General features: G+C 40.9%; 1 protein-coding gene across 1 annotated transcript in view; it reads left to right on the plus strand.

Annotated features, from left to right (window-relative positions):
- Positions 1-14545, plus strand: part of LOC148869916 (exocyst complex component EXO84B-like) — a 41663-nt gene that overhangs the window by 1750 nt on the left and 25368 nt on the right. The window contains exon 2 of the mRNA XM_088972184.1: positions 5560-5657. Within this exon, the coding sequence (XP_088828310.1) occupies positions 5560-5657 (98 nt within the window). The remainder of the gene's footprint in view (positions 1-5559; positions 5658-14545) is intronic.

Genomic DNA, 14545 nt, shown 5'->3' on the forward strand with positions numbered 1-14545 from the left:
TCTGACAGATTGAGGATGGTTTTGAGTGGGTGCTAACGAATATTTATGGTCCAAATGGGTACAGAGAAAGAGAAGAAATGTGGGAATAATTGAGTGCTTTAAGGGGCTTATGGGAGGGATCCGTGGTGCATTGGAGGGGATTTCAATGTGGTTAGATTTATAGAGGAGATCAACAAAGAAACAGAGTCAAAGGATAACCACAAGCATGAGAAAATTCAATCTTTTTATAAACTTCATTGAGCTCAAGGATCTCTCTCTCCTCCACCATAGATTCACTTGGTTAAATCTTTAAAGCAAACATATTTGTTCCAGATTAGATAGATTTCTGTTCTCAGTGGACTGGGAGGAACATTGGGGCGGGTTATCATCTAGAGCCCTACCTAGGGTAACATTGGATCATTGGCTGATAACTCTTTGTAAGGAGGAGTTGAGAGGTGTGGGCCCTGCCCCTTTTAGGTTCGAGAATATGTGGTTGAATCATCCAGGATTTACACAAAAAAGTGAAGGAGTGGTGGGAAGGAGAGAGCCCTACCTAGGGTAACATTGGATCATTGGCTGATAACTCTTTGTAAGGAGGAGTTGAGAGGTGTGGGCCCTGCCCCTTTTAGGTTTGAGAATATGTGGTTGAATCATCCAGGATTTACACAAAAAAGTGAAGGAGTGGTGGGAAGGAGAGAGCCCTAGAGTGAGATGGAAAGGAATGTTCTTTCATAGGAAGCTAAAGGCCCTGAAGGCTAGGATTAAAGATTGGAACTTAGGGCAGTTTGGGAGATTAGAAGAAAGAAAACAAGAGATTGTGGCTGGAATTGAAGAGGTGGGTGTCAGAGAGTTCTAGGGTCTATTGGAAGAGGAAGATAGGGTGTTAAGGGGGTCGCTCATGAGACAATTGGAGGACATTTTGCTAAAGGAGGAGATTAGTAGGAGACAAAAATCGAGAGTTCAATGGCTTCAAGAGGGAGATAGGAATACAAAGTATTTTCATGCTATGGCTAGTGCAAGAAAAAGAAAGAATTCTATCTCCAAGTTGGAGATAGATGGTGAGGTCATATGTCAGCAGGGAGCAATTGCAAGGGCCTTTGTGGAACATTTTAAATCAATTTATAGAAGGCCATTAGATGAAAATCTATGGGCTGATGGTTTGGATTGGCCTAGCCTTTCGGGAGACCAAAAGTTTGGTTGGAAAGACCTTTTGAGGAGGAGATAAAGAAGGCAGTGTTTTCTTTGGATAGAGCCAAAGCACCAGGGCCAAATGGTTTCACAATGGCTTTCTATCAAAACTGTTGGGAAGTGCTAAAAGAGGATCTAATGGAGGCTTTCAATGAGTTCTTTGAAAGGGGGATAATAAATCCAGGTGCGAACTCCACATTTATTGCCTTGATTCCTAAAAGAAGTGGAGCTAGTCACCCAAAAGACTTTAGACCCATCAGCTTGGTGAACAACTTGTACAAAATTCTACCTAAGGTCTTGGCTCTAAGAATCCGAGAAGTCCTCCCCTCCCTTATAATTTCCAATTAAGGGTCTTTTGTCCAAGATAGGCAAATCACTTATCAAATCTTAATTGCCAATGAATGTGTTGAGGAAATAAAGAGATCAAAGGAAAAAAGATTAATCTGCAAGTTGGACTTGGAAAAAGCCTATGACTTAGTTGATTGGACTTTTCTTAATTGAGGTTTTAAGGCAATGTGGGTTTGGTGAGAGATGGTGCAAATGGATTTGGGGGTGCTTAAGATCTTGTCACTACTTTATCTTAGTTAATGGCACAATGGTGGATTTCTTTCCAGCTAAACATGGGTTAAGACAAGGAGATCCTCTCTCCCCTTTTCTTTTCACACTTATAGCTGATGTTCTAAGCAGAATTATCCTAAGGGCTGATCAGCGAGGGTTGTTGAGAGGGTGGAGAGTAGGAAGAGAGGGTGTGCCTATTACCCATTTACAGTTTGCAGATGACGCCATTCTTTTTTGTGAAGGAACTGAGTTGGAATGGGTAAGGAACATGAAGCTTTTAGTGCAGCTCTTTGAAAGGATGTCAAACCTTAGGATCAATTTTGAGAAAAGTTGCGTAGTGGGAGTAAATATGGGGGAAGGGGAATTGGTAGAATATGTAGAGATTTTAGGTTGTAGTGTTGGATTGTGGCCTTTGACCTATCTAAGTTTGCCCCTTGGAGCTAACCCAAAAGAAGTTGGTTTCTGATATCCAGTCTTAGAAAAATTCTCTAAACAGTTAACTGGTTGGAAGAAAGGGTATTTGTCGTTATGGGGCAGGATTACAATGATAAGCTCAACACTAGCCAACTTACCTGCCTACTATTTGTCACTCTTTAAGGTTCCAGTCAGTGTTTGCAAAAGCTTAGAGAAGATGATGAGGGATTTCTTATGGGAACCAGGGGAGGAAAAGAAAGATCATAGGATAAGTTGGGTGGTTGTGTGTAGGAACAAAAAAGGAGGGTTGAGTTTAGGCAATATACAGAAAAGGAACTTAGCATTACTTGGGAAGTGGTTATGGAGATTGCCTAGGGACAGGGACAAATTGTGGGCTAAGGTGATAGTGAGCATTCATGGGCTCTTAGACAATGGATGGGATGCTGGTCTATTGCCTAGGGCAACCCGGAAGACACCTTGGAAGGCTATCCGTGTAATTTTACCTACATTTATCTCCTACATCAGGTACAATCTTTGTAATGGTAATGGTATAAAATTTTGGGAACATATATGGATAGGCACCTCCCCCTTAACGGATCAATTTCCTTCATTGTATGCCCTCTGAAGCCTTAAAAGTGAGCCAATTTCCAAAAATTCTGTGTTCAATCTTCTTCAAATAATGGGGTTAATTGGGATTTGGGCTTCCGAAGGGGTATCAGAGATTTAGAGTTTCAGAATGTAATTAACCTATTACAGCTGTTGGAGGAAGTTCTTCTTGAGCAATCTGAACCTGATAGTCGAATATGGACTTGTACAACCTCTGGCTCCTTTTCTTGTGCTTCTTTCCTCAAAACTTTTTTACAGCCCTCCCCTAGTATTCTGCCTTCTTTTCCTGTGAAAGAGGTATGGCGCAGAACTGTCCCGCCAAGGATTGCGGCTTTTTGTTGGGAAGTTGTACATGGAAAGATTAACACACTTGATCTTCTTCAAAGAAAGCGACCCAATTTGTGTTTATCCCTTCACTGGTGTGTCTTATGTAAGGCTGATGGTGAGAGTTTATATCACTTATTTGTCTCTTGTTCTTTTACTACTTTGGTTTGGGAATGGTGCTTTCTCTTTGTCTGGGTGCAGGTGGATCCCTCCTGTGAGTGTACGAAGCATGTTTGATGTAACTGTGTTTTCATGGCCAAAAAAGAAAGGAGAACAACTATGAGGAGGTGTATAAGAGCTGCTACCTTGTGGACGATTTGGGAAGAGCGGAATTCAAGAATCTTCTTGGATAAAGCAAGAAGTTTTTGAAGCAATTGAAATTAAAGTGGTGCACTGGCTGAAGTCCCTAAAAGATTTCTCTAGTGTTTCAGCAACTGATATATTGAGGAACTGGAGGGCAGTGGCGGATTCATCCACTGTTAAGTCTGTCACAATTCATCATTGGAGCCCACTGGACAGGGGCTTTATTAAATTAAATTTCGATGGTAGTAGCATAGGGAATCCAGGTCCCTCCGGCATTGGAGATGAAAGGGGCAGAATTATTGCACTATATTCTGGACTGGCAGGGGAAGGAGAATCATTGAGGGCAGAAGTCATGGCTGTAATGGGAAGCATACAAAGGGCGAAAACTCTGCACATCAACAAACTAAGTGTGGAGGGAGACTAAAAATTGGTGATCAACTGGCTACAGGATGATAGAGTGAAAATGTGGATGTACAATAATGAAAGGAAGAAATTCAGATGGTTAACTAGAGACATGGAAGTAAGGACAGGGTGGGTCAAGCGGAGTGCAAATGCCAAGCTGATTCATTAGCTAAGCAAGGGGTGGAGAGAGATTCATTGTTTTGGGCACAATTGTAAGGATTTGGGGTTTTATGGGGAGAGATAAGAGTTTTTATCTCTCATGAGCTTAAACTGTTTTAACAGTCTGTACTTACCATTTTCTTCTCAGATAATAAAATTGATATTACCTCCTTATCCTCCTGATCTCTGATATTGCCCCCCCCATCCCCATAGTAAGATAATGTCATCTACAAAATTATAGATGGATGATTTGCAAATTGCAATCTGTCCCTACCCATCTGCCATCCTTTGAATAAACTGCACCTTTTATCTCTCAAAATTATCCCTTTAAAAACAATAAGGGTGAATAAGGACAAATAAAGGGTGTCTTCTTGTCTTAAGAAATCCTTCACACTCTATTAACTAAAACCGAGTAATGGCATGTGCTACCCCTCAATCCAAAGTTTCTGTTTTCCCCAAAACCACCCTTCATGATCTCGTCCATAAAGAACAACTCCACTTTGTCATAAGCCTTCTCAAAATCTAGTTTGCATTACCCAACCTCTATGCCCTTTGATCATCCATACATTCTTTAGCAATTAAAACCTGATCAACAATTTGTTTTCCTTGCATAAAGGCCCCTTGAATTGTGTGGTGATGGAGGGTTGCATTTCTTTCAGCCTTAATGATGGAACTTTAGAAATTATTTTATAGATAATCCCTACTAAACTAATTAGCCTATAGTCCTTGGGGTGACAAGCATCTGACTTCTTTGGCACTAAGTCTATAAAGGTTGCATTAACTCCTGGGTTTATGATTCCTCTTTCATGTCTTGAAAAATCTCTAACAAGTTAATCTTATGTGCACTCATAAAAAAAACATTCATCTTACGTACCTCCAATGTTAAAGATTGATTTTTTTTTTTTTTTTAACTTAACTTGATAGTCACATTTGTACCGAGGTTGTTCTTATAGACACCTTCTAAAATGGCTAAATCATTGGATCTATGCTTCTTAGGTGGAGAGGACTTGGAGTTAGCTCAGTCATTTTTCAGTGAACTGAAAGTTACATATAGAGAGGAAATTATTATTGAGGAGGTTCTGTTCTTGTATAATGATTCTGTTAAGGAGCCTAAAAGTATTTCTAAGGAGGTTTAGGATTTGTTATGATGGGATGTGATGTGGTGGAACCAGAGTTGTTAGGGTGAGGGGTTGAAGGAAGCTTGAGAGAGGGGGATGAGCAGAGGCAAACTCCTATGTTGACAGTAGCAATCAAGGTTGAATCTGAGGCTGGTGTTCTTCGGTTGGTCAGTCTTATTTTCTGGATTTGGGCGTCATTGTTATATGGATTTACTTCTTGATTTTGCATGGCTTGGGTTTTTTGCTTATAGCTATAGGTTCTTGTTGTATAGCACTGGTTGCTTAAAACTGGGTGGTTCTCCTTGTTTGGTTCTCTCTATTTTTGTATTTGTATTCGTATTTTGCCATTTGCTTGGGCTATATTGTCCATATAATATTATAGCTTGTATACGATGTTATGCATTTAGCGTAGTTTTACTTTTTCTACCAAAAAAAGCATAAAATCCATAACCCATTTTTTAAATTGTATGGGTCAATATAATAACATTTTCTATTTATATGTCTTCAGGAAATAAGACAGTTATGCACACATCTTATAGATCTGAAGAAGGCTTCTGCAGAGGAAATGCGTAGAAGTGTTTATGCCAACTATACTGCTTTCATACGGTGATTGTGCTTTATATTTTAATGTTTGAAAATTAGTTAGCATAAATGTTTTGATTTTTCTTGTCTGTGGCATTACTGTCTTCAGATAATCATGCCTATAGATATTTTCCTTTTGATGTACTAGAGTAAAAATGCCTCCATATCTATCACTTGTACTTTCTTCCCCATTATTCAATTCTGTTGGCTGTTCTGAACCATTTCCTATTGGAAACTCTATAGGACTTATTAATATCTGTTTAGAGGATAGACACAGTCAAGATAAATTTAATATGTAAAATTTTGTTTCAATTCTGTTGGCTGTTCTGAACCATTTCCTATTGGAAACTCAATAGGACTTATTAATATCTGTTTAGAGGATAGACACAGTCAAGATAAATTTAATATGTAAAATTTTGTTTGCTACTACGTAAAAATGTTGTTGATCATAATGAGAGAGGGTGGGGTTGGAGAGAGGGAGAGGGTATCAAACAGTGCGTATCAAGGTGAAAGCTTCTTTTCTATGTTTGGGTGGAGATGGTCTTTCCCTCAGGTTAGTAGCCTATTTGATCCTTCTACCTTTGCGTGGCCCAAGAAGAGGGGAAGGATCTTTGTGGAGGTGTGTCAGAGCTGTGGTGATTTGGGCAATTTGGGAGGAGAGAAATGCAAGACTGTTCCTTGAAAGAAATGAGGCTGCAGTTATGGATTGTATTATGCACAGGGTTATACATTGGGTCAAATCTCTAGATGTCTTCTCTTCTTTTTCTTATGATGACATTTGCAGGAACTGGGAAGCTGTAGCAGAGAGTTAAACAAACAAAGCAAAAGTCTCCAGTTTGGACACCACCAAAAGAAGGTTTTATTAAGGTAAACTTGATGGAAGTTGTCATGGGAATCCAGGACCTTCTGGAATAGGGGGAGTTTTCAGAGATGTGAATGGTCACATTATTGCTTTATATTTGGGTCCAACAGGGATAGGTGACTCGTCCAATGCTGAGTTCCAAGTAGTACTAGAAGGGGTACAGATTGCTATAAGTTTGAACCTTAACACATTTCTCATCGAAGTGGATTCTAAGATGGACTTATAAGGAGGTTTTCAAGAAATTTAAATGGTTGTCTACCAATATGGAAATAAGGATTCAATGGGGATGGAGATCGGTAGACAGTTTAGTAGACTATTTAGCCAAGGAGATTGGTTATTTTGGGTTTATCCCCGAGGCTGCATCTCGTTTCTTGAGTTGGGATGTTTTAATCGTGTCTTTTGTGTACTTGTCTTTGATTTATTAATAAATTCTCTCTTATCTTTCAAAAAACAAAAATGATACAAGCAACAAAAAAACTTGGTATTGAATCTACTGTGATGTATGTGCTGCATGAAACCGTGGTCTCTCAAGTTGGAAAAGTGTAGATGACACCAAGTGTAGAATAGTGGGTCCTATTTACTATGTGGTCTGAGAGCTTAAAGGACAAGCAGATTAGCAATCTACCTTTTTGAGCCATCTTGGATATGGAACTTATGAAGGTTTCTTGGTCAAATTAGCAATCTACCTTTTTGTCTTGGGATTCATGAAACTTGAGAAAATCAAGACACTAGATCTAGCAATGGAAATCTTTTATGAACTTTGGTATGCAGGATTTGGACAAAGGACTGTGGGGGGGGGGGATCAAAGCGTTGGAGATGGAGTAGGTCCTTGCAGATTGAGGCAAAGAGTTTTCGGTTCGAGAAGATGATGATCATAGGGAAGGTAACCTTGAAGATTAAAGAAGTGAATAGGGCAATGGTGCTGTTGGTAGGCAGTAGTATGGTTATAGGTTGGTCAACCTCCCTAATGTAATGACATAGAACCCAGAGGCCATACTGATAAAATGGAGGATGAAAAGAAGAAGAATTTGTTTTTTTGATCACTAACAACATTTCATTACTTAATCACAAAAGTAATTACAAAGAGGAAGATAAACTTTCTTATCTTCCAATTGGAGCTTAACACTCCCAAGTTGTGCCCAAAACATTGACTCCCTCTCGACTCCTTGCTTAGCTAACCCATCCGCAAAAGAGTTAGCTGATCTTTTCACCCAACTAATCTTAACTTCCATATCTTGAACTAGCCACCTAAACTTCCTCTTCTCGTTACTGTACATCCATAATCTGCTGTTTTCTTAATTCAGCCACCCTACCACCACCTCTGAATTCCCTTCAATGATGAGTTTTCTTATATTCATTTCCTTGGCTCTTTGAATTCCTTCCATAACTACAAAGATTTCAGCCCTGAGAGGGTCACCCACTCAAATTGGTCCGGAGAACATGGTTGAGACAAGCCCATTCTCATCCCTAAACACACCTCTAATCCCCGATTGTCCAGGATTCCCCCGACTACTCCCATCAAAGTTTAGTTTTAAGAAGCCAGCCGGTGGGGGAGTCCAGGACACACACAAGATTGCTTTGGTCTGGGTGTAGTTAGCAATCTCATCCCACTTCCTCAACAAATCAACCATTGTGAAATATGTAAACAGCTCTGAAGATTTCAGCCACTGTACTATCCTTATATGGATCAATTCTCTCAGTTCTTCATTACTTTTTTCTACTTTAGAAAAGATTATGGAATTCCTTTCCTCCCATAGGGCCCAACAAACTGCAGCCCTCAAACATCTCCACATGGTCCTTTCCCTTTTCCTTCGGCACCTGAAGAAAGAAGGGGAAAAAAGGCTTTGCAAATTTGATGGAGGATTCCAACTACACCCAAAAAGGGATAGTGCCCACCCCAAATGGACTTAGCAAACTGGTAAGTCACCAATGGGTGAAAACCAGTCTCCCCTCCACTTTACAAAGAACACACCATTAAGGGGATAAAAATGTCTTGGGCCTTTTCTTTTGGAGCAGATCACCATTGTTGATTCTTTCCAGAAAAGCTTCCCAACAAAAACTACCAACTCTAGGGGGAATTGGTCTGCACCAAACCTCCTTAACCGGGAAGGGAGGGCCAAAGAGGCACAAGAAAATGAGTTAGTGGGGGTGGGGGTCCAAATTCTAGAATCCAACTTAGTAGGGTCCAAGAAAACATTATCAAGGATACCTAGGAGGCTCGAGATACAATCCAAGTCTATCTCTCATTGCCCTTTTCAAACCCAATTTCCAGCCAAACCTAGAAGATGAAGGTGAAGGGGTAATAAAGGAAGAAACTGGCTCATTTTTTAATTCGGAGAGGGCATACACAAAAGGAAACAAATCCTTAAGAGGGGCATTCCCCACCCAAGTTTGTTCCCAGAATTTTATGGAATTACCTGAGTTCAGATCATACCTGATGAGAGGGGTGAAAGATGGAAGCAAATCGTGAATGGCTTTCCACGGTGACGTACTTGTGGTCCTAGCTCGGATCCCATCATCCCATCCATTTTGCTCCATTCGGTGTTTGTTTACCACTATTCTAGCCCATAGTCTCTCCTTTTCTATTGGGAGCCTCCATAACCATTTCCCAAAAGAGCCATATTCATTTTCCTGATGTTCCCAAGCCCCAAGCCACCAAGGTTTTTACTTCTGGTCACCACTTCCCAACTCACCCTATGGTCCCTTTTATCCTCTCCCGGCTTCCATAGGAAATCTCTCATCATCTTCTCCAATCTATTAGATACCTTTGCAGGAATTTTTAACACTGAGATAAAGTAAATGGGCAAATTAGCTAGAGCAACCTTAATCAGTGTAATATTCCTGCCAAGGGGAAGATAATTCTTCTTCTAAGAGGCAAGTCTCTTTTCAAATCTTTCCACCACCGGATTCCAAAAACTCTCCTTCTTTGGGTTATCACCCAAAGGAATCCCTAGGTAATTCAATGGCCAACTTGAGACTTCACAACCCAATATTTCTACACTTACCCTGATCTCACCCTCCTCCAAATTCACACCCACAACACAACTTTTCTCAAAATTTGCCTTTAGGTTGGACATTTGTTCAAAAAGTTGTATTGCCAACTTCAAATTCTTGATATAACTCGAGTTCCCACCTTCACAAAACAGAATTGTATCATCTGCAAACTGTAAGTGGGTAAGGGGAATATCCTCCATCCCTAGTCTCTATCCTCTAACAAGTCCCCTAGAATTTGCTCTATGAATCAATCTCCCCAGAAAAGGGGTCACTCTGTCTTATTCCCTAACAATTGGAAAAAAACCCACCACTGTCCCATTCACTAGCATAGAATAATGACAGTTCTGAACACACCCCAAGATCCATTTACACCATCTAGTCCCGAACCCAAAATTGGACATAGCTTTCATTAAGAATGACCACTCCACCAAGTCATAAGCCTTTTCCAAATCCAGCTTATAGCCACTCCCCTTTTTCTGTTCTTCTTGAAGTTCTCCACGCTTTCATTGGAAATCAAGATTTGATCAGTAATCTATCTCCCACTCACGAAAGCTCCTTGATTTGGAGAGATTATTGTTGGAAATACTTCCTTCAACCTCAGAGACAAAACCTTTGCAATGATCTTATACAAGCTGTTTATCAGACTGATTGGCCTAAAGTCCTTAGGGTGGGAACCATCTTTCTTCTTAGGGACCAATGCTAGAAAAGTGGAATTCAGACCCGGGTTGACCACACCTCTTCTATAAAATTCCTCAAACACTAGCAGAAGGTCACATTTCACGATATCCCAACAATCTTGATAGAAGGCCATTGTAAAACCATCCAGGCTTGGAGCTTTTGTTCTGTCCATAGAAAACACAACCTCCTTAATCTCATCCAGCTCAAACCTTCTTTCCAACCTCTGCCTATTATCCTCCCCTACATTTGGCCAATCCAAACCTTCAAGCCACATTCCCCTCCTGAGTAGCCTTCTTAATATGGACTTAAAGTGTTCAACAAATGCCCCTGCTATTTCATCCTGCTGTGTTAGAGCAACACCTTCCCCTTCCATTTGCCATAGAATGAAAAAAAATCTGGTATTTCTATCTCCCTCTTGCAGCCATTTGCATCGAGATTTTTGCCTCCAATTTATTTCCTCCTTATGTAGACAATCCTCTAGCTGCCTTCTCAAGCCCCTTCTTTGTTTCTTATTTACTTCTCCAAATTCTCCCATTTCTTCTTTCGAATCAAGGAACTCAATTTGATCCATCAATGTACTCTTCCTTTCTTCTAATCTTTCGAATTCCAACTGATTCCACACCTTGAGCTTGGCTTTCAGAAATTGGAGCTTCTTATGAAATCTCATGCCTTCCCAATCCACAACTGGGTTACATTCACTCCACCATTCCTTAACTCTCATAGTAAAACCAGGATGGAGCAACCACATATTCTCAAACCTAAAAGGGGCAGGTCCTCCACTCCTCTCCTCTTTGCATATCACAATTGGCCAATGATTCAAGGTCAATCTAGGAAGAGCCCTAGAGGCAAGGTGGCCCCAATGGTCTTCCCAATCCAATGAGAAAAGAAACCTATTCAGCTTAGAGCATATAGGGGACTCGATTGGAGATTGGACCAAGTGAATGACTTTTGGGCTAAAGGTATCTCTTTGAGTTCAAAAGCATCCACAAACCGATTAAACTTCCTCATACTAGTTGTCACCCTCTGATTGCTTATATTGGTTTCCTCCGTGAATCTAATCACATTGAAATCCTCACCCACACACCAAGGTCCATCCCAAAGTCCTCTAACATCAGCTAGTTCTTCCCACAAATCCTTCCTCCCTCTGTAATCATTTGGTCTATAAACATTTCTTAATACCCACTCATAACCATCCGCTTGTTGCTTAAACTTCAGTGAAACTGAATATTTCCCAATTAGCTCCTCCACACCTTCAACCACATCCTTCTTCCACAATGTAACTATCCCCCTTGAGGCTCCCCATGATGGGGCAGCCACTCAATTGATCCCCCTAGCTTTCCAAATACTCTTTGCCCATCTGCCATCAAAATCCATTCTTTTGGACTCCTGTATTAATACAATGTCAAGAAGAAGAAGAATTGAGAGGCCATCTGAATCATAGAGTATCTGGCTGATAACAATATAAGATTATCCATTCACCTTGACATGCTCAAAGATCAGGAAGTACATCAATCTGATTCATCAAGCTAAGACTCATTATAGGAGATTCTAGGTTTACTAAGCAATGAAAGAGGTGGTCGTTAGCTCGATTGGAGGAACGTTTGGTAGACTTAATCTGTTAAACAGATGCTTGGTTTGTCGTTTTGTTAATTCTGAACCAGATCTGGAAGAAGTGTGGGCTTGGGCAGTGGCTGAGTGGATTCCAAGTAGATCCTTTCAGGTGAGGAGACTTAGTGCAGGGTTCTTTCTTTTCATCTTCAGCAATGAGAAGGAAGCTCTTGACATCCTCGCCTGTGATCAAGATCAATTAAGGTTTCCAGATTTGAGGTTGGGGAGATGGAACCCTCTAGTCAGAACGTTGAGAAACGTGGGTCGTCGAGTTTTGTCTGGATAAACGTATTCAGCATTCCTCTACATGCCTGGTGCTTCCAAACATTCAGAGATGTTGGAGATGTATGTGGAAAGTTTAGGTTTGTAGATTCAAGAACTATTGAGTGGAAGAACTTAGTTTGTGCGTGGATTTTAATTGAGGTGAAGGAAATTCATCTTGTTCCAGTTTCTTTACTGCTTCATTTTGGCAGTGAACTCGTTGACTTAAGAGTGGTGGGAGAAGGAACTTACCCTGGTGGCTGGTTGGGTGATTTTTTGTCTTGGAAGGAGGAGGGGAGAGGTTCTCAGCGCTTGACTGGTTCTAACAGCAAGCCAAACAGTCTGGTAGTAAAGGAAAGGCAAGAGGCTGAAGATGAGGGCAGTTGGGGATTAAAAAAATTAAATGGCGATGGTTGGGTTGACCTGAGTCTTTTTGACTCTGGAGATTTTGGGAAGGTAAAGAGGGGAGAGTTGGGGAAGGTTTCGAAAAAAGGGAGTAAGTTATGGGGCCTATTAGAGAGAAAAGATTGGGGCTAGCTACACGCTGACTCAGCAATTATGAATAACTCCGAAAGGAGAGGGGATGAGGGACATGTTGCAGACCAAGTGGTAAAAGGAATTGGGTCTGACGAGGAAGTTGAAAAGTCTCTAACGTTATGCTTAGAATGGGTTTCTTGTGAAAAGAATGGAAATGCTGCTGGGGCCCACCATCCAAAGTCTCCATCGAAAAACAGAAAAAAGAGCTTCGTCCCGCTCAGGTTTGAGATAAACAGAAAACATATAGTGAAGTTTAAACTGTCAAAAGATGTTAATGGGAAGGGTTCTATTAGATTAGTAAGGGACAAGCTTCAGAAAAGGAGAGAGGTAGGAGGGGAACAAGAGTCTTCAGTGGTGATAATAGGAAGAAGAAGGATGCTGCAGGTGGGTCTCTGCTTCTCGTGATGTGGAGCGAAGTCCTAACAATAGCGTGGAAGTTCATGTTAGCTGCGCTGGGAACAGGTGCAATCCTGTGGAGGTTGTGGAAGCTGCGAATCAAAAGGTGCTTGGTGGTAAGGTGCCTTTGAATTCTAACCCTATGGTAAAGGAAGGTCTGAGTGGCGCAAACGAGTGTTATTGAAGTTGAGAATAGTCTGAAGGAGAAGGAAGTGGTTTTAAGAGATACCGCTGTTTCTGATTTAGGAGAAGTTCGTGCTATTGGCGTTGAAGGAAGGGCAACTGTAGGCGAGAATCATTGTGCCTTGCCTCAATCTGAGAGTGCAGTGGGTGATTTTCGTTACTTCGAGGAGGTGGTGATTGGAAAGTTAGGTGTGGATTTGGGTAGGAGGGGGGAAGGCTAAGAATACTTAAAATGTTGCTGAATCAGTGAAGGCCAAAATTCCCTGTGGAACATCGGGAGAAAGATACTCTCATACTGTTTATGTTACAAAAATTCTCTCTCGGATGAAAGGTGGTTTAATTGGGACTGGGCCTACCAACAAATACAAGGTCTACAAGAGAAGGGGCAGCAGTCTTTCAAAGATGACAACCGGAGTTGCCGCTGGTAAGGATTTCTGGGTTGGTTCTAACCAGGACCAGCAATTGGGGACTTAACAGCGGGGGGAATCAATAGGGAGCAATTCTGTTTCCACTGTAAGAGATTGCGATAAAATCTTTGGGAGGAAGGTGGTGAATTCAGGAAGTATCAACATTGAGGAAGTGGCTAAAAAAGATGTAGAGGTTGGTAAAAGCCTGGGTCTGTTTTTCTGGGGTGGAGAGGAATTTGTTAGGAAAGCCTTTGAAGAGTTTGAGAGGAAGAAGAGAGAAGAAACCTTGAAGGAGAAGAAAAACAGAGGTGGGAGGTGGAATGAAGATGTCAACGGTCAGGAGGAGGTTTTTGAAGGGGAAGATTGGGTTCTTGCTTTCGATAGGATTGATGATGATTGTGATTGAAGTCTTCTTTTTATTTTAAAGTCTTGTAGTTGGTGGAGTTTATGAGTCAGTAGTCATGTTTTCTCTCGGATGATATCTTATCACCTTCCTTATGTAATCTTCTTTTTATTTTAATGAAATTTTTATTTTATTATTGGTTTCAAAGTTTTGTAGGAGGAGATTTACATACAGTTTGGAGTGCTGATTGGGAACCTGATTCAACAAATCGAAGCAGGTCAACAAATCCAAGGAGCAAGGTGGGTTAGGAATTGGGAACCTGATTCATAGAAATATAACTTTTCTAGTAAAATGGTTGTGGAGATTCCCCTTAGAAAGTGACAGGCTGTGACATAGGGTGATTGAAAGCATACATGGTATCATGGACAATGGCTGTGATGTAAAGGTGGCTCCTGATTCATCTTCAGCTTCTCCTTGGAAATCAATACAAGAGGTGCTCCCTTTTTTCTTAACCTCACTTGCTTTGATGTGGGAACATAATTTGCTTTTGGGAGGATCTTTGGCTTGGTGACACACCTCTTAAGGTGCAATTCGTTTTGCTCTACTCCCTGTCCAATTACAAATTAGAACCTATTTCGAAATT

This window comes from Nelumbo lutea, chromosome 2, assembly GCF_056320005.1.
Source record: "Nelumbo lutea isolate HS-2025 chromosome 2, American lotus-T2T, whole genome shotgun sequence".
NCBI classification, from domain to species: Eukaryota; Viridiplantae; Streptophyta; class Magnoliopsida; order Proteales; family Nelumbonaceae; genus Nelumbo; species Nelumbo lutea.